At 54.5% G+C, this 27,110-nt stretch overlaps 9 protein-coding genes across 9 annotated transcripts; 3 read left to right on the top strand and 6 right to left on the bottom strand.

Moving 5' to 3' along the window:
- Positions 1-1,645: 1,645 nt before the first annotated feature.
- LTHEOB_8785 (Integral membrane protein) lies at positions 1,646-3,335 on the bottom strand (the record flags this gene model as incomplete). Its single annotated transcript, XM_035518300.1, has 2 exons — positions 1,646-2,572; positions 2,790-3,335. 2 exons carry the CDS (start codon positions 3,333-3,335, stop codon positions 1,646-1,648), a joined length of 1,473 nt encoding a protein of 490 aa, XP_035370090.1.
- Positions 3,336-11,433: 8,098 nt separating this feature from the next.
- LTHEOB_8784 (Oxidoreductase domain containing protein) lies at positions 11,434-12,435 on the top strand (the record flags this gene model as incomplete). Its single annotated transcript, XM_035518299.1, has 1 exon — positions 11,434-12,435. One exon carries the CDS (start codon positions 11,434-11,436, stop codon positions 12,433-12,435), a length of 1,002 nt encoding a protein of 333 aa, XP_035370089.1.
- A 347-nt stretch (positions 12,436-12,782) lies between these two features.
- LTHEOB_8783 (UBX domain-containing protein) lies at positions 12,783-14,698 on the bottom strand (the record flags this gene model as incomplete). The annotated part of the gene is made up of 4 exons (XM_035518298.1): positions 12,783-14,169; positions 14,251-14,369; positions 14,441-14,493; positions 14,620-14,698. The coding sequence occupies 4 exons, from the start codon at positions 14,696-14,698 to the stop codon at positions 12,783-12,785; spliced, it is 1,638 nt and encodes a 545-aa protein (XP_035370088.1).
- Positions 14,699-16,167: 1,469 nt separating this feature from the next.
- LTHEOB_8782 (Rho GTPAse protein) lies at positions 16,168-17,051 on the bottom strand (the record flags this gene model as incomplete). The annotated part of the gene is made up of 6 exons (XM_035518297.1): positions 16,168-16,228; positions 16,296-16,528; positions 16,584-16,764; positions 16,821-16,879; positions 16,932-16,964; positions 17,019-17,051. The coding sequence occupies 6 exons, from the start codon at positions 17,049-17,051 to the stop codon at positions 16,168-16,170; spliced, it is 600 nt and encodes a 199-aa protein (XP_035370087.1).
- Positions 17,052-18,628: 1,577 nt separating this feature from the next.
- On the bottom strand, positions 18,629-19,814 carry LTHEOB_8781 (Replication regulator protein; the record flags this gene model as incomplete). Its single annotated transcript, XM_035518296.1, has 4 exons — positions 18,629-18,810; positions 18,993-19,144; positions 19,210-19,381; positions 19,505-19,814. 4 exons carry the CDS (start codon positions 19,812-19,814, stop codon positions 18,629-18,631), a joined length of 816 nt encoding a protein of 271 aa, XP_035370086.1.
- A 223-nt stretch (positions 19,815-20,037) lies between these two features.
- LTHEOB_8780 (Histone-fold domain containing protein) lies at positions 20,038-22,096 on the top strand (the record flags this gene model as incomplete). Its single annotated transcript, XM_035518295.1, has 5 exons — positions 20,038-20,148; positions 20,208-20,514; positions 20,573-20,996; positions 21,056-21,748; positions 21,922-22,096. The coding sequence occupies 5 exons, from the start codon at positions 20,038-20,040 to the stop codon at positions 22,094-22,096; spliced, it is 1,710 nt and encodes a 569-aa protein (XP_035370085.1).
- Positions 22,097-22,189: 93 nt separating this feature from the next.
- On the bottom strand, positions 22,190-23,501 carry LTHEOB_8779 (Surfeit locus 1; the record flags this gene model as incomplete). The annotated part of the gene is made up of 4 exons (XM_035518293.1): positions 22,190-22,289; positions 22,398-22,503; positions 22,579-23,109; positions 23,234-23,501. 4 exons carry the CDS (start codon positions 23,499-23,501, stop codon positions 22,190-22,192), a joined length of 1,005 nt encoding a protein of 334 aa, XP_035370084.1.
- Positions 23,502-23,690: 189 nt separating this feature from the next.
- On the top strand, positions 23,691-24,590 carry LTHEOB_8778 (uncharacterized protein; the record flags this gene model as incomplete). The annotated part of the gene is made up of 3 exons (XM_035518292.1): positions 23,691-23,864; positions 23,926-24,023; positions 24,080-24,590. The coding sequence occupies 3 exons, from the start codon at positions 23,691-23,693 to the stop codon at positions 24,588-24,590; spliced, it is 783 nt and encodes a 260-aa protein (XP_035370083.1).
- Positions 24,591-24,880: 290 nt separating this feature from the next.
- On the bottom strand, positions 24,881-26,175 carry LTHEOB_8777 (Deoxyribose-phosphate aldolase; the record flags this gene model as incomplete). The annotated part of the gene is made up of 3 exons (XM_035518291.1): positions 24,881-25,394; positions 25,482-25,603; positions 25,951-26,175. The coding sequence occupies 3 exons, from the start codon at positions 26,173-26,175 to the stop codon at positions 24,881-24,883; spliced, it is 861 nt and encodes a 286-aa protein (XP_035370082.1).
- Positions 26,176-27,110: the final 935 nt, after the last annotated feature.

Raw genomic sequence — 27,110 nt, 5'->3', positions numbered from 1 at the left:
CCCAAATTCTGAACCATCTTGGTTGATGCTTGGCTGAACCCAACTACCGGACGGCACATCTGACTTAATTTATCTGAAGATCTGAGACACGAGTGGGCACACATCTCATCGTCCTACTTACCTCGGCTGCTTTTCGCTGCGAGATCGCTCAAGCAAACTCTACCACTGAACCGTATCTGGCCTCAGCTACACCCTGACTCTGCAGCTCGTGCTCCAGAACCTGCCGCCTGTGTCATGCCACAGCACACCTTGCCGCCCTCTTCCCATTCGACGTCGAGATCACGTTTTGTCGAGCTGGGCGGTCGTCATCTAATGCTGACATGACGGCCCACCCTCACAGCCGCAACCGCGAGGGCTCCTTACAAATTCTCCGATCGCTGACTCGCGCGAGAAGCCGTTGCCGAGATGATGGGCACGCACCTCTGATCAGGGTCCCTCCGTCTTGTTGATGCCCAGCCCTCCGCACTCCTTTCCCAAAAGACGCTCAGGGTCCGTCGGCACTCGAGTCAGCAGGGGGCTTGGCACAATTGCCCCGCAACAAACTGTTGACTCTCTAGCCTGGAACATTTACGGCGGAGGCTGGAGACCAAGAGCTTAAGCGAACTTCATCGTACGACTCGATCTAGATGTGTTCGGCCTGCGGCAGGATTTGTAAAAACAGACGAAGCTTAAACGGAGTCAACTCCGCGATCCTTCGATCGAGATGGGCACGATACTTTCTAGGTTCAAGGTAAGCCACGATGCTTGAATCCTGTAATCCCGATTACCTTTGCTCTTCATTTTACATGCTCTGAACTCCCAATCATAAACATCGCTCTTTTCTCCGTGGCCGAATGGCACCACTGATGTCCTTTTTTATTACTCCGCTGTTTTTTCCTCCACCAATGGCTTTATCATTCCCGCGTGTTCCTCGCCATCCCAAAGACGTGCACCCAGATTCACAAGACCTAGAATATCCAGCGATCCTCGTGTGAAGTTGAGACAATCGGCCAGGCATTGCTCGGAAAACATCAGTCAGCTATACGATGATCTGAAACTCGACACATTTATCCAGCGAGCCGAGGCCAGCCTCACACTTCCAAGGAAAAAGGTGGAATTAATTTATTTATGAAGCGAAAATGTCATCCCATTCCGAGTGCTCGTAAGCAAGGCACTACGTTGAGTATGAGCTCATCCGCTGCCATGCTAGCGTATTCTCCCTCAGACATCTCATTCGAAGATGAGGTGATCGCCCCACATCCCGATCTCTAGATCTGAGAGAACTGAGGGAAGACGAAGGTCTGGAAGAAAGAGAGAGAGGAAAGAAAATAAGAGTATGGCCTTCCTAAGTCATGAACACCTTTCCCATGTATCAATCCCCTTCTCTGTCCATACACATATACTGAAAAAGAACAAGGGAAAGAACAAGAGTTGACGAATAGGCCGTACCCAGTCCCGGTATCCAGGGTATCTCAGACGAAAGAAAAAAAGAAAGATGAGAAAAAAAAAGAGAGGTAGAAAGAAAAGTCATCCCGGTCCAGCGTACATGCGCATCATCAATGGTTAAAAGGAAGAAAAACGAAAGCGGCTGGGAATTTTGGGATATGGCCGACTCGACTCCAGATATTAATTTTGGTTTGTTTGTGATCTCGTTGGTTTATTCCTTTCAATACGGACTACCCGACCTCGGCCTCGCAGCGTTCGAGTTGCCCACCACCTCGACAGTTCTGCCACTGGGCGTCGACACGCCGCTACCATCGCCGCCACGGCCGCTCCCTTCGCCAGACAGCATGTAGCCCTCGGCGGGCTCGACCCTGATCTCGACCTTGGTTTCAGCGCGGACGCCGCCAAGGCCGGCGAGGATGGAGTCTGTGCTGCCGCGGGGTGTGGAATCGCGGGCGGAGGTGCTACTACTGCGGGCGCGCGTCAGGCCTTGGGTGGAGGGGGTGTTGCTGTTCTTGTGCTTGGGGCGGCCGATGCGCTCGATGGCGGAGTGGTGGACGGTGCCGCCCTTGGACAGCTCGTCCATGTCGATGAAGCTGGAGCCGCGGGCGTCGCGGCCGCCGGTGATGGTGACGGTGTGGTCGACGGTCAGGCCGCCCTTGCGGTCGCTGAATGACGCCATGTCCCAGCCGGTGCCCGTGGTGCTTCCGTGGGCGCCGTAGCCGGTGCGCCCGCCCGACGACGACGCCGCGCCCGCCGCGCCCTTGTTCTGGCCGATCTCGTTGGATACGAGCACACGGCGAGTCAGCGCGTACAAGGCCGCGTCGACCCAGCCGCACGACGTCATCATCGAGCCCGCGGCGCAGTAGTATGCGATGGGCAGAGTCTGGCCCGTCATGGTGGCCATGCGGCCGGCAGCCAGCGGCAGCGTCAACAGCACATAGGTGAGCGGGTACAGGACCATGTAGCGCGCTGCCTGCGAGACCTTGTGCTGCGTGCCGCGCTGTTGTGCCGAGGAGATGTGGGCCAGCTGCTTGCGCAGGTAGATGAAGATGAGGGCGTAGACGATGACGGTGCCGAACTCGATGACGAAAATCCACAGGTAGTGCAGCCAGAGGCGCTCCGTCTCGTACTTGTCCGACGCCCAGCACTGAAAGGGGGTAAGTTAGTTTTCCATTCTCGTATTTTACTTGCAATGCCGGCTGTAATGGAAGAAGAGAGTTGAAGTGTTTCCTCGGCCGAGGATGCGTATCACAGCGCCGACTACCGCCATACTCATGACGAATCTGGTAACTTTTCCCACTTCTACTTTCCATCTCATTCACGTGTCATGATCACCGGCTAAACGAAAGAGAAGATGAACTTACCCAAGCACCAGCGGCGGTAAAGTACTTGTTTCCATGCAGCGCCGGTCCAAGCACCGTCAGCAACAATGCGATGGCCCAGATGATGATGGTTCCAGTCAAGAAGACCCTGAAAGGCAGCTGTCGGCCCTTGACGACGCTAAAGAAAGTATGCAGGGCGATGGCGAGGACGAACATGCCGGAGGAGATGTCGCCGATCTGGACGAGCCATGCCTGGCCGAAGCAAGCGGGGCTGGGGGCCAGCATGCTATCGGTGTGGATCCAGTGGAAGCTAATGAGGAAGGAGAGTGACTGCTGCAGGTCGGCCAGCAGCAGGTTGTAGATGAGCAGCACGTACTGGTTGTAACCGACGTAACTGCGGTAGTGCTTGCGCCACGATACTAGACGGTACGTGATCCACGACAACAGTCCCACCGTCGCGACCGTCGACATCAGGGCGAAGATGCCCACCGGCCACAACCCCTTCCGCAGGTCATCCGGTAGCGGGTCAACACTGTACGGCCAGGGGAAATGCTGGGAGTCTGCCCGGGGGAGAAGTTTGGCCGCCATGGTTTCGGTAACTTTGTTGCCTCGGTGCTTGGTTCCTGTCCCACGGGTTCTTCGTCGTCCGGGTATTTTGGGGGTTAAATTAAGAGGTGGTCTAGAACGGATCGATGACGGGCTGGGTGGGAAAAGTCGTCTCTACTTGGATGTTGATATGCGTAAGAGCATGTCGGTAATCCTTCGCTTCTTGGGTGGAAGGGATATCCCTCAGCGGCGGGAATGTGTCGAGCGGGGCAAAACGAAAGAAGGAGTGAGAGAGTGTGAGGGGGGAACGGATAATATTCGAACGAACGAGGGTCAGCGGGGCTGAGCAGGGAGTGGTATGTGAGGCACAAGACGAGTCAAGGCCAGGGACGAAAGGATGATGGGAGATCCGCCCTTTGGCGAGGGTAGGCGGCAGTCTTTTCAGTGGACCAGGGTCCTCTTCGTGGGCGTGGGGCAGTACTAGCTACATCTGTGCGGCTGGGGGTGGGATGAGGCGAGAGGGTGACATGAACTATGGCAGATCAAACGGGAGCACAAGACGCGGATGCGGCTGCTAGACGGACCCGGGCCCGGTAAATCTGACCCTCGTCACTTGCCGCAAACAGTGCGCGCATGGGCTGGGCCTATCATTTGTCGTCTCCACTACCAAGCTGAGGAATTGGAGCCGGGGGATGCTGGCACGATCAGCTTTTCCGGCGGGCTTGATGCCCGCTTGGCCGGTTCAGCCCAGGATTCGGACCGCCGCTATTGGATTATCTTTTGTGGACTGGGCCGTGGTGTCCTGGTGACAGGGTGTTGGAGAGTTCGGTGCAGCTCCGGGACGCGTGCTGACTGCTGCGGAAGGATTGCAGGCGCGACCGCAGAAGCACCGTCTTCTGATGATTCGCATCTTTCTCGATTGCCCATTGCATCGGAAGGCTCCGCAAGTGGTGTAACCTCTGGCGGACAGGGGCGGCTCACACGTGGAGGCGACTACGTAAACAGCAGCGCGGGTTGAGTCTTCGTGTTGGGGTTGGTCAGGTACCTTGCACGATCCGCGCCGCAAAGGACATGGGGTATCGGCGGGCACCCGTTATGGGACGCAGCGCCGGGGATCAGCCAGGGGCACGTCTTCGTCCTGTTCATTCATTCACAGTCCGCTGCGCAGACGGCGTGTGAACGAGGCCAACGGCGCGCTGCACTACCAAGGCAACAGTTCTTGTTTCACACGCGGCGCCGAACCTAGGGCGGGTCGGGAGTGTGCTTCCGCAGTGGGGACAAGAGACAAGAGACACCAAGAGAAATGCTTCGCCCGTCTGTGCTGGGTGGCGGTTGACTCGGAGGCCTAGCGATTGACAAAACGGCGGCGACTCGCGTGCTCGCGAGGGACAGCTGTTCACCTACGCCCAGCAGAGCGTTTCGCTAGTGGGCGCTACGTTCGACAGTTGATTAGCGGCGCGCATCTTCATCCTCTCCCGCCCCCCAAAGTCTTTGCCGCTGCTCCTTGCCGTCATAGTATTTGCGCTTGGGCTAAGAAAATCGCCGAATGGTCGTCATGCGAGCTGGCACCCGTCTCACTTTATCTGCCCTCAAGTCTGTCCGTTTCAGGTGCTCGGTCAAGTGGCGCTATCGAGAAAGAGAGGGCCGCTGGTGTTGGGATCCAGAGTGGCTGCGGGGTACTGGCGTGCGGAAATAGTGCGACCTGTGCCTGTTCAGCCAAGCTTTCCGGGGCAAGGCTAGGCTGGGCTGGGCTGAGCTGAAGAAGGGCACAGCAGATCTCGATGGCTGACCGGAGCTGCCGACACCTGCAATCCCCGACCCTGCATCAAATTTACTGCGCGGCACAGCAACCATCGCCTCGGCTCCACTGTTGTCTCGCGGATCCCCACTCACCACTCGCAAATCCTCGGCTTCTGATTCCTTTTGTCTCCAACCAACGCCCCACTTCGGCTTCCACTCGACTCTTTCCACCCGTCCCACGGCCCCCCGTGCGCCTGTCGCTGCGCTGTAAAAAGGGATCCACCGCCCGTGCCACCTTCGCCTTAAGCGACAAACGGAAGCATTCCCGCTTGCCCTGTCACTCAGTACGCGTCGCTCCCGCCCGCCCGGCGGAGCCAGTGGGGTTGTCGAGAAGATCTCTATAGGGGAAGCTTATTGCAACAAGCCTTTTCTCCTGCAACAACCTGATGAGGTTGACTTGCTGCCGAAACGAAAAAGCACCTGTGAATCCTGCAGGAAGCCATGGCACACGTCACCTCTAACGGCGCAGTACGTACCTGCGTTCTGGAATAATAATTACAGTCAACCGCGCCGCCGGCCCACCGGCTGCTCCACCTTTTGCAATCAACGCCGCCCCCTCGCTTTCGCAACCTCTTGATGAAATCCCTCCCGGTGGGTCTGCGCCGCAACCTCTTCAGCCTGTGACCTGAGGCTGTGCGCCATATCACACCTCCTTTTCCTCATTCTCATTAAGTGTCGGTCCTTTCCAGCAAGGTTGCCTAACGGGGAGCCGGCACACCTGGTACAGCCGCACGCCAGTGAGCGGGAAAGCCGCCGCGCCGCAAAATCCGCCGACTCCAACAACCTCCCACTGCCTTCAATTATTCCCGAGCGCCTATAGGGTACCCGCTCTGCTCATCCCCAGCGCTGTCCAGACGGGCACTATCGATACATACAGAGGGGTGCTGCAGCCGATGGCTAGCGCGAAGAATAGCAGGGCTCCAGAACATAGCGTAACTATGCCCCCAGCTTTGCTTCAGAAAAATAACATATGTGGGCAGTTGAAGCTATCGTCCGGATGTGTATGTAGAATTTTTAATTCGACATTCTCGTCCGGACGATAGCTTCAACTACCCATGACATGACCAAAAAACAAATCCACGCTAGCCATCGGCTGCGAGAGGGGACTGTAGCTAGAACTAAATCCTGCCGCGGCTCGGAAACTGCACCTTCAGATCATCATGCACCCAGCCGACCTTTCCGGTCGATCTCCCCGCACACGCAGTCTCCAGCATTTGAACCTTGGATTCGCCACTGCCCACTGCTGCCTTTCTGAGCATGCCCGTCCTCATCCGTCCATCACACCACCGCGCTATGATTTGCCATCTTTGCAGCATCGATCAACCTACAACCGCTCATGTCTCCTCACGCGCAGCCTCCATCGTATCCAGTTGCTCTCCGGCGCTATAACTTCGGTGCTCCCACGGGGAGTATGGAAGATCCCATGACGAAGGAGCCAACTCATCATTTGTACTATCGACCGTTCAGCCGGTAGGACCGAGACCTTGCCCCACAATTGACTATCCTCCCGCCCTACCATTTGGCCCTGAAGATTCGTTACCCTCTTATCTCCGCTTTTGCACTTACCTCCTTTTCGGGCCTGGAATGGTCTACTACGCTCTGATTCGCGAATGCCCTCGTTAGGATTCACTTCCCTGCTAGCATGGCCTTTCCGCTGTCTGAAAAGAGTCACTGGCGTGTTTGAGCATAGCCAAGGTTCATCTCATGCCGACGCCACTTTTATCATATTCTTCCGCACGTGGTGGTTGAGATGACGCAGGTTTCCAGAACGAAAAAGAAATGAGCAGCGTCTGTCCAAAGCCCATTCTGCATCTTTACCGTCCATGGCTGCCGGCTGGACTTGTCCAAAATTGCTTAAATTACGACCTACCTGTCGAATATTGTGGATTGCTTTTCTTTTTCTGGTTCGAAGAGCAGAGGATCAAGAAACATCTATGAGATCTGCACATACCAATGCTCATTCGTTGCGTCAAGAGCACAACTACAGCTGTCGTATTTCGAATCCTCCCATTCCGTTCCTCCCAACGTAAACGCACATTATATCCGATCTCCTTGGCTACTTTGTTGTTCAAATGCGAGATCATTCTTCGCACTTGGAACAATGAGGCCTTCGACGGTTTCCGATATGTCCATGCAATCTTACCGTCCTTTTTCTTTTTTCTTCTCTAATACTTCTACGACAGAAGTCAAGTCAACCCCCCACCCCCAAAGAATTTCATACATGTCGTCAGCACTAAGCTTTTGGTACGTACCCACACCAGATCCAGCCCACGCGTCGATCCTCCGCAAAGAAGACCCGCAGCCGTGGTGGCGAGAGATCGAACGTGGGCTCGAGCACCCTCCCCTGGCGCACTCTCTCTCCCACTCCACAAACGCCCGGTGCTTTGGACGGATCGAAAACGATCCTCGGAGTAGTGCGAGCAAAGAGGGAATGGTCGCCCATCTCAAAAAGAAGATCATGGCTACCATTGGACGGGGGAAGTGACGGGTTATGGGGCCACAGCCTTCTCTCGGGGATGGCTCGGAGGCCCGCCATGCACCATGCCTTGGCCTCGGAGCACTTGTCCTGGATGGGTAGGAATGTGCGCGCGCACGGTATTTGAGGGTTGTGTGACTGGGGGTTTGGATGAGGAGTGGGGATCGGATCCCCCAGTCTTTCGGCTTGCGAACATGTGTCTCGTGCTCGTGATTGGGTCCGTGGTGGATGTGGAGGAAGAAGGTGTTATTGCAGACACGAGAGGATCGGCCGCGAATCTTCTTGGCCGATGCCGATGCGATACCGGAGAATTTCCTTCGAAGGCCATTCCCCTTAGTAATTGTTCGATCATATCATGAAAAGAGAAGGTAAGCATGGGAACTGTGGAGTCAGGGTCCTCAAAGCTAAATCTGAGTTCGAGGATCTGCCACCCCCAAGGCAAACTAAATCATCAACCGACAATAAGAAATGTTCTGACTAAAAAGGTCCCCTTTATTCTGTCCCTTTCTTCTCTACAGCTAATATGCTTTTCTTTCCCAGTAATTCGTCTTTCATAGGTAAAGGAGCATTTAGCTAGAAATTTGTATGTGCTCTGTATCATAAACTTACGGCACTGCTATAGGTTTTGCGTAAAGAAAATACAAGACTAATGGCGGGCGCGAAGTCATTGTTTATGCTTGTTGGCTTGCCAAACGATCTCTTCGATCCTCACAAGAAACAGATTCAGCCCGAGGTTTCGACAGCCAGCACTGGCAGGTGTTGAATTCATAGGACTACAGCCCCATACAGCCCGGGTATTGGATACCGCACTCTAGATTCAGTGGTTACGTGTTGCAGTACCGCCACCATTCACGCTTGGGAAATGCTGACGTGCTCCCAAACATCAAGAACAGCTTTGAAAATATCAAAAATTTAGGTGGCATTTTCGAGAAAAAGTAATAGAAGCTTGAAATAAGCTCGTCTCGTGAAGAAAAGTCCGCCCTCTTCCAAGAGGCGTCGTTGTCATTGAGCCACCCTATTCATCTAAAGGCCCCCGTTAACAAACGCTCGACGCTTGTCAACCTAACGAGAAGCTTCACGAGTTGGGAACTGCATGGACAGCAGTTTGTCAAACTGCGTAAAAGACCTGGAGAGTGCTGTGGATCGCTTTTTGGAACTTGTATATACCTCGTTTTATGCAGATACATCTCAAGCAGATGACTCTATGCAAGCAGTATGTCAGATATTAAACATAATACAAGCAATTAAAACTGGCTGGAATTGTGTAGATGGCATTCCTTTGTTCACGCGCATACAAAGCATCACAATATTGCAGAACATACAGTCTGACGGTCCAACCGTTATTCACCACACTACGATGCCACTTAGGCCCTCTCAAGGGCAAAAGGGTGTACTGGAGCAAACCAAATCGAGGGTCCATTCTGGCGTGGTCAGCCAACGTACCATGTTTGCGATATCCCACGTCTCTTGTCTATTTCCGAAAATGACCGGAACTGCCGATAGCTGCGTGCCCTGGTTTTATAGACTTCTAGGGTTTGATAAAACTACGCTGCGTGTATACGTAACGATCTCATTGAGCAAGGCTTCTTTCATAGTTTACGAGTTTGTTCTCTACTTGTATGTACAAACAAGAGCAAAGCCGGATATTGTCCTACAAATCTGGCTCCCGAATTTGACACACCGCAATGTGGTTGCCATGAGATAGCTTGACAGCCACGGAAGCTGCAAGAGTGACCTCTCAAGCGGATTTCCGGAGACAACTCGAGACAGTTCTTGTCGAAATACCCGGCTTATCCCTCGTAGTCTACAAGTCTGATGAGCTTGACAGTGGCAAATATTGCCGTAAGGATATCCTTCAAAGACTGAAGACATCCATCATTCGTTCCGACTCCTGTGTGATGATTATCAGTTGGGAAGCCACATCCCCTGGGATTCCATTGACATCCAAAGAAGTGTCAAATCCGGTGTTCTTTCACGCCGCTTCATCCAAGAAAGACGTGAGAGAAGATGACAATAAGTTTTCTGATCATATAGAGAAAAAAAAACCATTGTCTCATTAAGAATAGCCGAAGCATCAAAATTTAGAGTAGATGGATGACAAAGCCTGTTGCATGTTCTTGCGGATTGGAATGCAAGGAATTCAGCTGGAAGATTTCATAGGCAGAGGTGTCCTCGAGAAGGTTGTAAACAAAATGCTGATGGGCCTTCCTCGCGTCTATAAACACCTGGATGAATGTCTGATACCTCAAAGAGGATGAAAAATAAAGGGCCATTCCAATTCTCCAGTGGGAGATGTTCGCACTCAAGCCACTTGCTTATCTTAGAGTTAACAGAAGCTCTGTTGATTGATCCAGAAGCTCTTCCCGATCACGTCTGCGCGGATGATATTCTTTAAATCACAGAGAGCAAGATCGATAGCGGAGGTTAGACTCCTATGTGGATCATCTCTGGAGATTCAAGTTGGATTTGCACCTGGATCCCATAATATTATGCTGGAACGCAGGACGTTACGGTGAAATTCCTCGCTCCGCCGGGTTCTTTGCCTGCATGATGCATTGCTCAAACCCACCAGAACAAGCAATTATCAGACAAAGAACAGGAGTTCCCGCTCCACCCAGAGCAAAGACAGTTGATTCAAGAGTTTAGTAAAAGTGGCGCGCAAGATGTATACTGTAATACATGCAACCCGGTATGTCTGTTTTCTCCAAAGTGTTGTTCTTTCACCAATGAAGTAGCACATCGATGGCCTAAGGTTTCCATGCCTAAGTGCATCAATTTCGACTACTACTCTATGTGCATGTTATACTTTGAACATTCGCATCCTGGACGTGGCTGGAAATGTAACGTATGAGAACGAATTGTTGAACTGATTTTTCCGAGCCCCATGCTGTATTTACATGCATCTCCTGGACTGTGAAATGCGGCCTGAATCCCTCTCGCAAATCCCATATACTTGGATCTTTGAGACCCCGAAGTTCCCGTCAAGCATCGCTAAGTATTGGTGAGTGGTTATCGGTTGGTCCGGTTGGTCCGTTACAGGAAAAGGCGTGGTATTTTGCCATTTGACCGTGATCTTCTTCGACTGGCACGAGAACATGGGAGGAGCTGTATTATGATCATTTCTGCGTAGCATGATCTTTTTATACGTGAAAACATAGGGACCATTCCTTCGTGAGACCTGAAGATTCTTCAACGGTTGTACATCTTACAGACTATTCGAGATCAATTTACTTAGTATTGTAATCAAGCCGAGTGATTGAAGCTCTCATACAGATATGTTTACTCCCAAATACGTCCTGATGAACGACCCAGCCACTCCTAGTCAGTGTTGCAATACTCAACGAACCAACGGAGTAAAGCTTGCAGTGTCTTCTCACTAGCCGGATACAGTAACGATTAAAGCCAAAGGATCATTGTGTCGGTGCTCATGAAGAAAACATTGCCTAAGCAAAACTGTGTCCAAGTCTCAAGGCTTAACAGCTAAGGGTCCAAGTCAGCCTCGCAAAAGCAAGCGGTGAGAATGGGATGGGAAACTAGCCACTCACGGATGAGTCAACCAGGCAACAGTGGACACGAGCCACAACAAGGCTGACACAGCCTCGTTCCTCCACAGACCATCACAAACATTTAAGAGTAGCTTCAAAGCCATCAATCCATCGCCTTATGTACCTTCACAAGCCACGATACCTTTTCAGACTTTCTATTCCCATCCGCTGCCCACACCATCGCAAATCGTGGACGACCAGCGCCACCTCCGCAAAATCAAAGCCACTCACCGAGGCTGAACACATAACCCCACACGAAAAACTCTGCACCATCGAAAGAAAGAAAAGAAGGATTCAAATAACTGGAATATTCAAAACCATGGCGTCCCCACCGACCACCAACACCCCCGCCATCCCATCCTCCTTCCTCCGCGGCCCTGGCCCCCGCACTCTCTCCACCACCCGCATCAACTTCACCACGACCCCTCTGCCGCAGTACGGAAACTGCTACGCGACCATCATCGACGACGCCCTCACGCCATCCGAATGTGCCACCATGCTCCGGCTGGCCGCCGCCAGCAGCACCACCAGCGCCTCTTCTGATGAGCAGCAGCCTTCCTCCGCCGAAGGCGGCATCTGGGAGCGCGCCATGATCAACATGGGCGGCGGCCGCCAAGCGCTGGCCGTCGAGACGCGCAACTGCGGCCGCATCATCTTCGACAGCGACGAGATCGCGGCGCGGCTGTGGGCGCGCGTGGCGCCCCACGTGCCCGAGCTGGCCGTGCTCGAGGGCGAACGGTGGTGCATGCCGCCGGCCAAGCAGTGGACGACGGGCCGCGAGTGGGACGAGGGCTGGGGCAGCGTGCTGCACCCGCGGCAGGTGCAGCGGCGCGAGCGGTGGCGGTGCGCCGGCCTGAACGAGCGGCTGCGCTTCCTGAGGTACGAGGGCGGCGAGTACTTCAAGCCGCACTGCGACGGCGTGTACGAGCGCGAGAGGAAGGAGGGCCCCGACGGCAAGATGGCGCCCGTAGAGCGCTCATTCTTCACCCTTCACCTGTATCTTAATGACGGCGAGGAGGTTAGAGGCGACGAGGATAGGGAGAGGAGGAGCCCGTTCATCGGCCGCGTCGAGGGCGAGCCGGAGGAGCCGCTGATGGGCGGCGCTACCACTTTCCACGGCCCGGACGACTTTTTCACCTTGTCTTTTGGTGACCCTGACTCTGAAATGAGGAAGAGAAAGGTGGATGTTGTGCCGAAGGTTGGGAGAATCCTGCTGTTCCAGCACCGGAACATAGTGCATTCGGGAGATGACGTAGTGGGAGGCGTAAAGTACACGATGAGGACAGATGTGATGTTTACTAAAGAGGAAAATCAGGAATAGGAGGGATGAGTGCACTTCCAAATAGTTGGATTATTGCAGATGCAGACCGGAAAATGTCCTCAGTATTTCCTGTTCACAAAGCGCTTGGGTGTCCTGTCAGTTGGACACAAGTTGAAAGTATCAGTCATAAACTCGTAAGCATTCCGAAAGTCTTACCATACTTTATCGTAACAAATGTGTAATTGTCGAGGGTGATTAAAGCCTTCATCTTGACGATATGGTGAGCAAGAGCAACACCAGAACCATCAACTAAGGCTTCAACTGTCCATCTTGGTCACACTTCATCCAGCAACCACTACCTGTGACTGGACCCTCCACATCAGTGCCAGAAATCCCACCCTTCATCCTCACTTGTCCTTCTCATCCTCCTTGTTCTCCTTCTTCGGCTCGAAGTCCAAGCTATTTCCGTTGTAGTACTCATTTCCCCTTTCACCCTGATCCCTCAATGTCCTGATCCTAATTCCACTTCCGCTTCCACTTCCACTTCCATTGGCCCCTGTACTCCCTCCTACTCTGCCTGAGCTCTTCCCCTGCCCCTGTCCGTCTTGTGCCCCACCGACTGTAGCCCCACCATCGCCGCTGCCGCCTTCCTGACCGCCTCTGCCCCTCGCAAAAGGCGCAAAGAACGTTGCCAGAAGCGCCGCAAACATGTTGTATAGCTGGACCATTGCAACGTAGATACTGCCTACGTACCCGCCACCAAGGCCCGAGTAAGCACCAACGGCATTCTTGACAGGAACCAGGACAAGGGTCGCGCTTGGCATGATATCCGGAAGTTCGTTAAGTGGTTTCGTTTCGTCTGAAGGGCTCAGGGTTCGGTTAGGGAGCGGTGCAAGGATATGTTTGAATGAGTAAGGCGGAGCCGAGGGGGCTTTGCTCGAGGACGAGGAAGGTCCTGGGCCGCTGCTGAGCGCCCAGTCAACGCGCGGGCGTACATCCGCTTGTAGCGTGGCCGTGGGCGAGAAGTACTCGCGAACTTGGCTGCCGTCGAGCAGGCGAATGCGAAGGCAGACGTCGCCCGATTTTGCGGTTGGGCCCCGGCTTGCTCCAGATATCGAGGCCCTCTTTGCAGTCTCTGATACTGGAGACATGGGAACCGCGAATTCCGCCCCTGCGAACTCGTGAAGCTCCGCTTCACGTTGCCGCTTGCGCAGCTCTTCCCGCTCCTTGCGTTCTCGCTTGTCAGCCTCCACGCGCTGAAGAATGCGGTTGAGCTCGTCCTGCTGAGCCTGTTTGCGTATCTTTTCCTGTGCTGCGTAACTAAGCTGTTTAGAGTCTTTCGACCCCGCAGAAGCTACTTCCTCGTCAACAGCCTTTCGCTTTCCAGCAGCCTTAGCAGCGCGTGCGGCAGCCTCCGCTTCCTGTCTTACTTGATGGTCGGCCTCGAGGCGAGCCGCACGGTCGGGGAAGAGTGAATTGAGGTCGGCACTGGATCTGGGTTCGGAGGTGGCAGCGTTTTGAGTCGAGTCTGCTGGGTTCGATGTAGAAGGAGAAGTCTCAGTCGGGGAGATTGCGGGTGGGGTGGTCGCTTGCGCAGCCGGTGGTTCGTTCGTTATTGAGTCGGACTCAGGTTGTACTGGCGTAACATCGTCCGGTGTATTGTCCATCGTAGCTTCCGTTGCAGTCATGTTTGAGCTCGGCTCTACGACGTCTGGGTCCAATACGGCTCTCAATCTGCTGGTGAAGTCATCGCGGCTGACTTCTCCCAGTAAGCACAGCTTCAATTGTCCGTTACTGAACAGCTCACAGATTAGCGAATTCCTCAAATCTTGAGCATTCAGCTCTTCTCCCCACGCAGAAAGTTAAGACACATACTGTATGACGACGAGCGCAGGCGTCTTCGGAATTGGACAGAATGCGGACAAGAACCCGGCTTCCTGGCTCCCGGCTTCAAGGCGCAAGGCAACCGTCTTCTGGGCCAGGAGCGTGGCAAGCTATGAGGGAAAACGCGTTAGTGATCTGGCTTCTAGAGCCCCCAACCGGGTTGCTCTTTAGTGAAACTCACTGGTTCACTGCTTAACCACTCGTCCTCCCATGTCCCACTCTCTTCACTCGCGTCTACCTTCGCAGGTCCTGTCAGAGACGCCCAGAAATATATCTTCGAGGCCTTGAACTGGGAGAGATGGTCCACCCTTGGGGGGCAGTCGGGATGTGGGGCACAGCAAATGTCGAGAAGCTACGCACCTCGCACAAAGCAAACGACCGACTTGGCCTGCTGGAGAGCGAGCGAGATGCCGCTCTGCAAGTCGCCCTGGTGAAACATTTTCTTTTTCCGGGCGGTTGGACGTTTCTGGAGAGAGGAACCGGAAGACGCGCGAGGGAGGCAGAGTAGGCACCAGTCAGTAGTGCGGCGCGGTCAAGGTTGCGAAGACACGGTAGCTTGCGGAGCTTGGGAGCTCGGCTAGGCTAGGCTAGGCTTCGCTGCTGCCGCCGAGACAGAGGGTGGCCGAAGCACCTCGGGAACACCGTGACGGAACAAGGTCAAGCTTGGGATTGCGTGTGGCGCCGAATGCGGGTCCGGGAGGCCACGCGAGCTGCAAGCCGGGGCAGGATTGTACGAGATCTCTTACTTCGCTTGTCGGCTGCAAGCGAAGATGTCGTGGCCATCTGCATCCGAGCCCTCTCACACCCACGTTTCACCCTTGGTCACCTTCTTGTGCCCCGTACCAGCGGAAGTGGAAAGGCTTTCGTCAAAATCCACGTCGATAAAAATATCATCTCGTGCACATCTGAATCGCACGGGTATATCTCAGCCGTTGCGGATGACGGTAAACATACAACTTTTGTAAACCTTGGTGGCGACCAACCAGAGTGCACTTGAGTTTCGTTATAGCTTGATGAGCTTCAACATGAGCACTAAGGATCACGCTTTGCCGAACCAGAGCCAGCATGCGTGGCAAGGAACGGATCGCCCACTAAGGAAACGAGACAAGATCGGTCCCGCATAACAACTTCATCACGCGTATTGGCAATCGAACTGGCGATCTTCGTGAGAATGATTGCTCAGCTGTTCATGGTGCCAGTGCTGCTATTCAACAAACTCGTACCCCTGCCATGTCTCAAGGCGTGCGATCCGCGTGCTCTCCCAAATCCTGCTTCATCCATCGCGGCCCGCACTTTTGCTCTTTGCCCGCAAAAAAACATGGAACGACTTCTGCTCATCATCATCATAGCCACACGCACACGAGTCATACACATCTGCCAGCTCTTGCGTATCAAAACAAGAAAACAGACTGAGCATGGAGAGAAACGGAGAGAGTAGAAAAGCTATACAATTACCGGCGCGTACTTTGAAGGCACCCCATGATTATGAAAGCGAAATTTCTCCACTACTGTGCTTTGAATCCAGCATGATGCCTTGCTTTGCCCGTTGCTCCACGCACTATCTACAAGTGAACTAAAGAGGGGAATCCCTCCTCCAAACCCAGATCGACACCTGTTTGCTACCGCCCACTGCTTACCCGAGGAAGAAAGAAACTGAAACCAGCGATGAGAGTACTGTAAGGGAAAAGAGAAGTGTCCCGCCGTCGCGGCTGCGCGCTTGTGGCCGACCTCGAGCAGCACCGGACCCACTGTCCCAGACTGCAAAACTGCCTTCAGATATCGCGAGGTGAACAGGCTTTCTCTAGAGATTTCATTGTCATGCTCCGCCGCAAGTCATGCCACTCGTCAAGGTGCACCGGTCTATATCATTAGGGTGTGATGCGCGTTTGACGTTTCTCCGTAGCTCCTTCATAGGACGACACACTTGCTCTTCTTCGGCTTGGCGGCGGGCCTCGGGCTCAGAACGGCGCTGTTCAAAGTCTATTAGTATTCAACCGTTCCTTCCAACGCCTCGCATTGTTATGGGGACTTCTCACCGGATAGCCTCGTCGAACACGCTCTTCAAGTTACGCTGCGTAAGGGCGGAGCACTCCAAGTACTTGTGGGCCTTGATCTCCTTTGCGACCTGAACAGCCTGCTCATACTGAATGGGTGCCATCTTCTTCTGCCTAAGGCTCTCCCTGGTAGCCTCGTCATCTCTGAGATCGAGCTTCGTGCCGACGAGAATGATCGGGACACCAGGAGCGTGGTGCTCAATTTCGGGATACCACTACAAAAGAAGCGTGAGTGAACCGTGCGTCCAGCAGGGATGGAAGGGCGCGCACCTTGGCCTTGACGTTGTCGAACGAGGGCGGGCTGACAATAGAGAAGCAGATGAGGAACACGTCGGTTTGCGGGTACGAGAGCGGGCGAAGACGATCGTAATCCTCCTGACCAGCAGTATCCCAGAGACCCAAGCTGATGGGCTTGCCATCAACCATGACATTGGCCGAATAGTTATCGAAGCTGCCAAGCTACATCAGCTCCGTTTGTCACAATAAAAAGGCAGGAGGGGCCCGTACACTGTCGGAATGTACTCGCCCGGGAAGGCGTTGGTCGTGTACGAGATCAGAAGGCATGTCTGGACCGACGTCAATGGTTGCGCGCATGGGAGCAGGGCGGGAGAGGCATACCTTGCCGACGGCACCGTCACCGGTGACGACGCACTGCAGAAGCGGTCAGCGAGCGTCTCTTTGCATCTTGAGCGGACGGAAGCGTACCTTCAGGGACTGCGTCGCAGGTGCAGCAGCCATTGCGGAGGTGTTGGGGTGCGGGTATCAGACGGGGACGAAGGCTGTTCGCGTTGGGAAGACGCGGAGGTAGCTGCAGAGGAACGGAAGCTTGACGGATGCACCGAGGGACTTCGGCCAAGCTGCGGACGGCGGGCCGTGGCGGTCAGCGACAGGAGTCTAATCGGAGCGGGCTGGTGACGGTGGTCCGGCGGAACTCACCACGAGTTGCCGTCGAGGTTGCAGATGCGCTAGCCGCGATCGATTCGGGGGGGTTGGGTGCAGAAGATCCAGCAGTGTGGACGCGACGGGAGCGCTGGGGATGTGTCGCGGCGACGCTGGGAGCTTGCAGCAGGGTATCCGGTGGTCTGACGAAGCGCGGGAGCGTGGAGCTCTTGGGCGGTCGGTGAGGACGGACGGTTGGCCTTCGCGATGGCGGCGACGGTGAGAGGTGGTTGGTGTTGCAGACGCGACCTGGGCGTGGCGAGCTCAAGAGCCTTTCGAACGGACTCGCGGGCTTCACGGTGGCGGCGAGAGCGGAGTCGGTCAAGTGTTCCAGCGATGAAGCAGGTTGTCAGAGGGGTTGCAATGTGCCGGTGCAAGTTACGGGGGTTCGTTCGGCTCTAGCTTGCACGGATTGGCGCCGCCAAATCAGAATACCTATCACTCCTGTGCTCCCATCGCCGACGCGCCCAAAGACGCGCCGCAGCCCCAGGCCGGCCCTGCTGCCTGCGACAGGTGGCTAAGACGGCCCCGCTGCCAGCCAGCTCCCAGCAAGCCACGCCGCCGTCCGTCCCACCGCGCGCCTGCTACTCGGCAGTGCTGCATCAGTGCGCATCTTCAAAACCCTTGCAACGTCGCGCGAGGCAAGGCCGGGGCCACGCTCTGTTTCGACCTCCATTGCGGCCGCTGCCCACACCGCACCTGCGCCCAGCCACCTGAATCTTGTGGCAATGATTGACTTGCCGCGATTCAGGCCAAGCCGCCCGCGTCTGCGGCGTCTTCACCTCTCGGCCGCTCGCTGCTCTTAGGTTCTCAACCTACCCGAGATGAGCACACGCGCGTCGGCAAGGACGGCCAATGGGTTTCAGCGCCTGCTATAGCAGGGCTAAGTATTGTATACGCCACCGAGCTTTGCGGGCATCGGACACGCCAAACGCACACTTTTATTTTGGCCGCCTAACTCATAGATGCCGCGTCGCTGGCCACTGATGATCGCCGGCATGACCTTGCAACGCCGCCACCAACAGTCCCTGCTCTACATGTATCCATCACTCGCGGGCCGTGCCGGAGTTGCCATCTATCTATACCACTGGAGCTGCGTCATGAAGCCATCATAGTCCCACCATTTCCCTGCGGCGTCTTGAGCTTCGGGCAGCCCTGATTCTCAAACCCTTCATCTTTTATCGCTTGATTGTCTTACGAGAACCCGTAGCCGTCTGAAACTCTTCGCAAACTATCGGCTCGGACCCATACCTCCGTAATTCCAGATCCGCAGCGTGACGGTACTAGAGTCTTTGTATGCAGATTTGATATACGGACTGGTCTCGCCCGTTGTGCAGTCTATGTTCTCGTCGAGACACTGCGAAGCGAGTGTCCTCTCAATAGAAGATCACCTCAATTTTCTTCTCCGGCTGACCATACCGACTCTTGAATTCTGAGCGAGCCAGAAGTTGGGCGAGTTCTTTCTGGACTTCTTGATTTTCCATAATTCCGCGTTTTTTCACGTCGATGTGCGACGCATCCACGACAATTCTCTCGAGACTCTCGCACGATAACGCACCTGTTGAGGATTAGTATCTATTTCTGGACGTCTCTGTGGCTGCACAGGATTTTTTTTTTTAAACACCAGCAAAGTCAATGAGCAACCAATACTTTTGCCCGTCTGTGTAGGATGAATGTTTCTGCTTCTTCCAGGAGCTTGTTGCGATGAAAAAGGACTTTGTGAATTTGATCCCAACTTACCGTTGTCAAGCAGGTCAATGATTCTCTTCGGGGTGCCTACGCCTATGTTCATCTTGAATTTCTTGCAGTTCTCAATCGCCTCTTGCAGCTTGATGTGCTTGGCGAAGAGCTTTGTGACTTTGACACCCTTGTCTTCGAACTTCCTCAGAGCCCTGGATTTAATCAGATCTCTGACATTCTTTTCTTTCCTCATTTTTTTGCAGCAAGAAAAACATACCTGACCATATCTGCCGCTCTCAAACCGGCCATGGCAACAACAAGCGTATGCGGCCTGCCCTTCTCTTTTGAAGTTTTCTTCAGGTTGCGCTTAGCGTAATTTTCCAGGAAGGCAGGAAGATGTTCTAGATCTCTCTGCTGCTCCCAGTTGCTAGTGTCGAGAATCGCCTTCTCTGAGATGTTGTTAGCGGGACTTTCTAGCACCGTACAACTCAGGAAATTAAGCATGAGACAGCGCACAAAGAAAAGCGCCTGGTTGGCCGAAAAATGGTGGGTAGCACCAACGTAAAGCATACCTGGAACGTAGCGGTCCTCCAACTCCACCATGCTGAGGTCAGGCTCAAACCGCTTGGTCCTTTGCGCCATGTAATCAGCCAGCAACTGGCTGTCCATACGTCCGATGGCCAAATTCAAACCAAGCTCTTCGTTCAAGTCCTCATTGTCGGCGTTCTTCGGCTTTTTATTCTTTCTCTTCTCTGCCCGCTTGCTCTGCTTCGGTTCGACGTCATCTTCCCTCTTCCTTTTTCCACCCTTCGCAGGTGACGGTGACCGCAAGAATCCAGGTTCGATGAGCGGCACACCAGCTCCATCCTCTGAGTCCGACATGGTGTGATCCCGATTTTCACGAGGTGGGTGAAGTTTTTGAAGCGTAGTTCTGGTAGGCGCAAGAGAAAAAAAGTGCCAGCCATTTAACTATCGGGGCGATAAGGCCCTAGCGCCAGGTAACGACGCGTCTCCCAGCCGCCGACGCGACACTCTACTCGCCTGCTTCTGCGACCGCAACCACACCCTCAATTGCCGTAAACGCCACGGCTATCGACTGGCCACCATGGCCGAACCTCCGTCTAAGCGTGCACGTACTACACCTTCTAAGTCTAGCAGCAACGAAGCTGCAGCGAACAACGAGGCCGCATCAACCAACGCAACGCCCCGCGAAGACGTAAGCAGCGCCCTCCTTCATCTCACAATGCGCCTCACTAACAGATGCCATTCCCGCAGCTACGCGCGCTCGCAAATGTTCTCAACCAACAACAAACCCGCACGCCTCTCCGTGCCGCCAGCGCCGGTCCGAGCCACACTCCCAGCACCGCCGCACCACAGCCAGCCCGCACGCCTCGAGCCATCAACGCCCGCCAATTCCCTGTCGCACGACGAGTAGGCGCCCCGACGACACCGCATGCAATCCGGGCGCTCCAGGCGCGCCGCGACGCCGCGCTGGCCGCGTCCGGCGGACGGAAAAACAGGCGGCGCAGTATTGTGCAACAGCAGGAGACGCCGCGAGACATCCTGCGAGCCTTGAGTCGGCGTGAGTGGCCTTTGAGTATGAGTGCTGGGAACTAGCTGCATGCTGAAACTATGAGTAGGCCTGGCGCCCATATCACAGCGGATCATACCCTCGCCCGATTACCAGCAGATGACCACAAGACGTAGGCCGGAAGGCGATGACTTAGATGAAGGACCAGATCTGCCCCGCCCACGCCTCTCAATGCCCATTAACGAGGATGAGGATGATAGCTTTCATGAAGCACCACCACGACTGTCGCTGGCACTCGAAGACATGGATACTACGGCTCATTCATTGGAGGGCGGAAGGCGTGCTGTGAGCGAGGATCCGCGGCCACGGCTATCCATGGCGCGTCTGAGGCTGAGCGAAAGGTTTGGTGACGATATGGACGTACTGAGCGAGGAGGGCGGAGCCGAAATGTATGACGGAACGATTGGGCCGTTGGTATTTGATGGCGAGCCCGACGATGTTTTGGGTGAAGAGATCACGACCAGATTTGAAGAGTATGGTCTCCCATTGCTGAATATCCTTGGTAAAGACGGAAGTTGACTTTGAGCGGCAGTGATACAACACAGGAGCTCCGCGCAATGCTCGCATCACGGCGCCGCTCCCGTGTTAGCGACATTGACCAGCCAGCAGGTGCTGATCTGGACGATGAACCGACATTCCGTTTCAAAATGCCTGGTTCCCGTGATCCATCTCTGTTGTTTCCGCAGCAAGAAGAGGAAGAGGATGAGCAGGAGGCCGCAGACGATGAAGGTGTCGCAGAGGATGAAGATGCGGTGGATGAGGAGGATGCCGAAGATGCTGTGGAGGGGGCGGCCGATGCACTACCGGCCGCCGGTGAGGAAGACGAAGAGGATTACGAGACCGAACCGGACGCCGATCAAGATGTGGAAATCGAAGAGGACGAGCAAGCTTTAGAATCACAACTCCGCCAAGGCTCTATCCCCCGCTCCGCATCACCCTCTTCAAGGCCGAAGAAGCAAACGACAGCTCGGCGTAAGTCGTTGAAGGTATCCCGTTACGGCACGCCGTACCCATCTCTCCCGTCGAGCGTCACCAAGCGGCTGGCAACCAGTTTTGCCCGGCTTCATAGTGGACCCACGACGAAGCTGAGCAAGGACACGCTCGATGCTATTTCACAGGCCTCGGACTGGTTCTTCGAGCAAATTGGTGAAGATCTCGCTAGCTACGCGGAGCATGCTGGACGTAAAACAATTGAGGAGGCGGATGTGTTGACTCTGATGAACAGGTATGTGGTCGTCTCGTTATATTTCTCTTGTGTTCAGTTGTATCAATGGGGTTCTATGTTACAATATGACTACAAAATTTGGATTGCACGGCATGGAAGCTCTCCCGCCACTATGCGCATCCAAACACCCTATTGCACATGATCTAGGAGCTGACGCGGCTTACCATACGCAGACAGCGCCAAGTTAATGCATCGACAACGCCCTTCTCTCTCGCGCAGAAATACCTGCCACGCGAACTACTCCAGGAAATCCGCATGCCGCAGGCGACGCTGAAGTCAAAGCGCTCTACTGCTCGGAAGAGAAATAGAATGGAGATGGAGACGATCGATGAGGAGGCGGAGGAGTGAATGGGGCTGAAAGGTCCATAGGACTACTGAACTGGAGCATAGAAACCCTGGTATCATGGCTTATGTTGCGTCTAATGCATGCTGCCAAAGAGTCTACCATTCTCTACTCTGGCGAACACGGCGCGCAACGCCACCAGCGGGCTTCTTGATGACCATCCAGAGCATGATAGATGTTGCGGCGGAAAGGGCGTACCTGGGCGGCGTTAATTAGTTTGCTGGTCCTGCTTTTTATTTGCGCATGATACCCGTGGAAAGGTACAAGGTAATGAGTTATGAAGGTCAATTGAGGTCTGATACGTACCAGGTGAAAATGTACTGCGTGTGGTTGTTGCGAAGATTGACTTCCGGTGCCCGACCTTGGGGAATGCCCTTGGCTGCGCGGTCCATAGACTCGATAAGGTCCGGCTCTGTTTAGGTAATTCAGGTCAGCCTTCAGTCTCGGGCATTGCCAGTTTCTACAAGAACGAGAGGGTTGGACATACTCATCGTCTCCTCAATCCACACAGGCTGCGTGCCCGCCCATTCCGCCATCTCGGAGACGTCCGGAAAATACCATACGCCCTGTGCGGGCTTGTTGTCTGGAGTGAAGCTGTTCTTCTTCCACGGCTGCCGCAGCAAGCCCTGCACCGTGATCTCACCACGCGGCAGCGCCGCGGGATCTCTGTCCCTATGCATCTTCTTGTCCTTGGGGATCCAGCCCCTGTTGACCAGTATCGACGCCGTCTGCTGCTGTCCATCCTCACCGGCGCGCTCCAACGGTGTCACGACCAAGAATCCGTCCTCGCCATCGTTCAGGCGTGGGCCGACCAGCATCTCCTTGCGGTGGTTCAGCACACCCGTCGCGTAGACACGGCGGTAGTCGAAGTCGGAGACGGCGTCCGGGTCGATGCGAGGCGGCAGCGGCAGCGGAGGCTGAATCAGCCGGTCTTCCAGGCGTGCGATCAGGTCCGTCTTCCAGCCCAGCCGTTGCACCTGCCAGGTTCCGAGCGCGAAGGCAGTGATGGGGATGAGCGCTAAGAGTAACATCCAATTGTCAGCATTGAGGCGTCTCCAGTATTATATAACATGGGGAAATGTAAAATAAGCTTTGTATAAAGTACTGCGGGTTGGTGTGGAAGGGAATGCACCAAGTCGTACCTAGGATGATCAGGCCGGGGCCATGCCTCCGTCCTGTCTTGACCAGCTGTGCCGGCTGGTCGACGATGGAGGTGAAGGAGGGGTCGTCTCCGGGCTGTGGGCCAGGCTGCGAGCTCTGGAAGCGGCGCTGCTGCAACTGCTGCGGCCTCCTCCGCGCCGCGCATTGTGGGCACCGCCATTGTGGGCGCCGCAACGTCGATTCGGAAAGATTACGCAGGCCGGAGCCTGCGGGCCGCAGGAATTGGCGCACCAGCGACGGTGCGTTCATAGCGGGCGGGCTGGTGGGGTTGTGGGTTGTGGCGGAGAAGGTCGGAAGAGCAGCTGCTTGGTGTTTCCCGAGTCGTGATCTTCACGGCGTAGGGCTGAATGTTTTAGCGTAGAAACGTCATGGGTCTGGTCCCTGCTCTGCTCCTCCATCAACAACAACTCGGCGGAGCTTCATCGAACTTCCTAAAAGATGGCCGAGACACTGCCAACTCCAAGGGCAACGCCGGAGGTGGAAGAAAAGATGCCCATCGACATTGCTGGGAACCATCTGGAAGCCGCGCTCGATGAGCTGCTGAAACGCTACCTTCTGCTCCTCGACCAATACACCCAGGCTCGCCAGCAGCTCTCATCTGACCTCTCCTCCGTATGTTTTCTGAGCAGCATCAGAAGAGATAATGGAATAATTGCTCATTGAAAGCTCCTAGGGCTATATCTCTCTCGCACAAGCAAACTTCAACCCTTCGAGCCGCGTCCGCTATGGTCAGGACTTCTACGATGAGCGTATGCAGGCTCTGCGGCGGGTGTAAGTAGTCATTTCAATCATCCAAAAGTTCCCATATGCTAATAGAAGAGCACTAGAACCATAGGAGAGACAGAGTCGAAACTACATAGATCCATCCGCCTGCTCGAGCCTCCCGAAGAACCCACCAGCGATGAGACAAAAACGAAGACTGCTGATGCTACGGACAACAAAAAAGAGGGCACGGATAAGAATTCCACGGAAGAAGCTCCCGTCTCAGTTGCCGAGCTTAGCCTTGATCCCGATGCGAAAAATACAGCCGAATCCCCGGAAGCACAACCTGGAGAAGCCAGGGAACCGCCCGGTAGCAATGTGGATGGCAACGGGAACAAGAGAGACGATTCTGATAAAATAAAAGAGAAGGAAAAGGCCAGCAAGAAACCTCGGACAGACGATCCAATCCGCTGGTTCGGCATCTTCGTGCCACCTGCTTTACGCAGCGCCCAGGGTAGTTTCATACGTGCGGTGGAGGGCCCGGTGCCGAGGCTTTTGGACCTAGCAGCGGAGATGAGGGAGCTAGAGATCGAGATCGGGCGGGCGAGGAAGGCAATTAGGAAGAGCGCGAATTAAGTGAAAGGAGCAATTTGGGAACACTACTTCAACTTGGGAGGTCGGGGTCCACAGGTCCCATATGTGTGGCCCAGAGTGCCGGAACATCATTCATGTTGAATGTAAGAAAAGGTGTAATACTACAGCGCTATTACACATGGGATTATGGTAATTGTGGAATACATCTCTGGAAGCAGGTATTTTGACTCCTTCAACAATTTATGCTGAGACCGTTGACCAAGCCCAGCTCCATACCACTGCCTATGCCCGTTTCAAATTATTCCCCTTGGAAAGTTTTGCCCCCTGATGTTCTAGTAGCCAGCTCCGCTTTCCGCCCCCTTGTTGCCCTCCCCGACAATACCGTCCGCACCGACAGCCTCCCTCGCCTCCTTCATGATAGTCACACCAGAGCTTGCTCCGATTCTCTCCGCGCCCGCCAGCAGCATCTCCCTGGCGCTCGCGAGACCCCTGACGCCGCCGCTCGCCTTGACCCACATCCTATCCTTGCCCTCTCCTCTGCCAACCGCCTTGATCGTCGCCACCATCGTCCGCACGTCCTCAACGCTCGCGCCGCGGCCGTTGAAGCCGGTCGACGTCTTGACGCAGTCGATTCCAGCGAAAGCGGCGAGCGTAGTCGCCGCCACGATGTCGAAAGGCTGGAGCTGCGAGGTCTCAAGGATGAGCTTGATGGGGGTGTTGGGCGTGGCGCCGCGGAGGGTGGCGAGCTCAGTGAAGATGTTGTTGTACTCGTGAGCGAGGAGCTGCGGGTAGTTGATGACAACGTCGAGCTCGGTGGCGCCGGCGGAGACAGCGGCGGTGGCCTCCCTGCGATGGCGTTAGTTTATCCCTATTTGGATTCTAGACGCCGATGTAGTTTATGGGCTGCAGGTGAAGCTAAAGACGAGAGCTTACTTTACTTTCTCCTCTGTAGTGTAGGTGCCTTCGTGGAAGCCAACGACACAAGCCACGCCAACGCCGCTGCCTTGGAGGTTGGAGATGGTACGGGGAACCCAGTTGAGGCGGACGCAGACAGTCTGAGAGATATATTCTTTAGTAACCATGCCAAACCAAATCCAAGATTACAGCTAGTTTAGGTCAGGGGTATATCGATGCATGGTAAAGATTGTCGGTTGTCTTCAAAACGGCTTGGTTTTGAGCAGCTCTTCATCTACAGGTATGCAATCTAAGAATTCAGAGGGTCAAGAGCTGAATAAAACGAAGAGACTTTCAAAGCTCCTTGTAATGCAACAAATACAGCAAAAGAGACCGCAAAATGTAGCCATTAAACAGCAACAGAAGAGCCAGCCCACCTCTTTCTTGACGACAACACGAAAGATAAAACGTATAAAAAAAATAAAGGAATGACTGTTTTTGAACATACCGCGAACTTGTCCTTCTTCGCTTCCTCGCATACTGCATCAATCTGCGCTTCTGTGGCGTCAAGCTTAAGCAGTGTGTGGTCGACAGTCTTAGCCAAGCTCTCCAGCGTAAGTTTCGATACAACGTCCTTGCCACTAGACTGTTCGATTGCCAGCTTGTTCTGAGTTTCCTCCGCAAGCTTTTGCCAGTCGGCATCAGTGGAGGGGGCGGTCGAGAAGAGAGGCATTTTGCTGATGTTTGTCTTGCTATAGGCGGCAGGGTTGGTTGGGGATTGCGTGTGTGCAAATGTTTGCAAAACTATGTGGCTATTCGCCCAGGAGCGGTGCAGCTAGCTTCAAAGGTGGGAGGCGTACGAAGAAAAAGTGGCTTGCGTGCGGGGAAACGTGCCTCTTTAAAACGCCCAGACGAGGGCGTTGATACGGCATTGGGGCGAGAAAAAAAAAAAGCTGAGGACACGGAAAATGAGAAACACGGGCGCCGCAAAATACTCAAATGAGCAGGTGGGACCTAGGCGCGTGTGGTATTTCGCTGCAATCAGTTTAGCTGTGGGGTTGTCAAAGCGGAGATAGACTGGAGAGAGCCGGGCGTCGGTGGCCGCCGGTGGCCGCCGGCGGAATCTGCACGTTTCATTCGCTAGAGCTTCACAGTTCGTTGTACGAAAGCGTCATGGGCGGATACAATCGCGCATCATTTGGTTGAGAAATTGTGTTACAAGAAAGACCGCGAGAGCATGTTGTAGGTATCCTCGATGCTACAAACGGGTCCTCGCCTCCAGGCAGTGGAGGCTCATGCGAATGTCATCATCTCCCCTCCCAGCATGCGTTATACACAAAAGCAGAGAGGAAAAGAAAAGGGAAGGAGAGAGCTTTGACGCGCCAGAACCAGCAGCACACGCGGAGAAAGAAGCGTAATCATGTCGCCAAGATATCCGGAACTCCTGATTTTGTTCGATTCAGCCGCCGCCTTGCAGCGGTGCTGGATTGCTTCGCATTCGGTAACCAGGATGGATCCCTCTTCTATCCTGCAAGGTGATTCCGTGTGGTCTCTAACACGCCATTTTTTGAAAGTCCATGAATTTCGTGTCCCTTGGAGAAGCAACCGCCACCACCGTAAATTTTTCACAACACGCCCTGCACTGCCACTAGCTCATCGCGGCGAGTG

This window comes from Lasiodiplodia theobromae (assembly GCF_012971845.1).
Source record: "Lasiodiplodia theobromae strain AM2As chromosome Unknown scaffold_28, whole genome shotgun sequence".
Taxonomy (NCBI): domain Eukaryota; kingdom Fungi; phylum Ascomycota; class Dothideomycetes; order Botryosphaeriales; family Botryosphaeriaceae; genus Lasiodiplodia; species Lasiodiplodia theobromae.
Note: the sequence above shows the minus strand (reverse complement) of the source record. Positions and strands in the feature narration are given on the sequence as shown.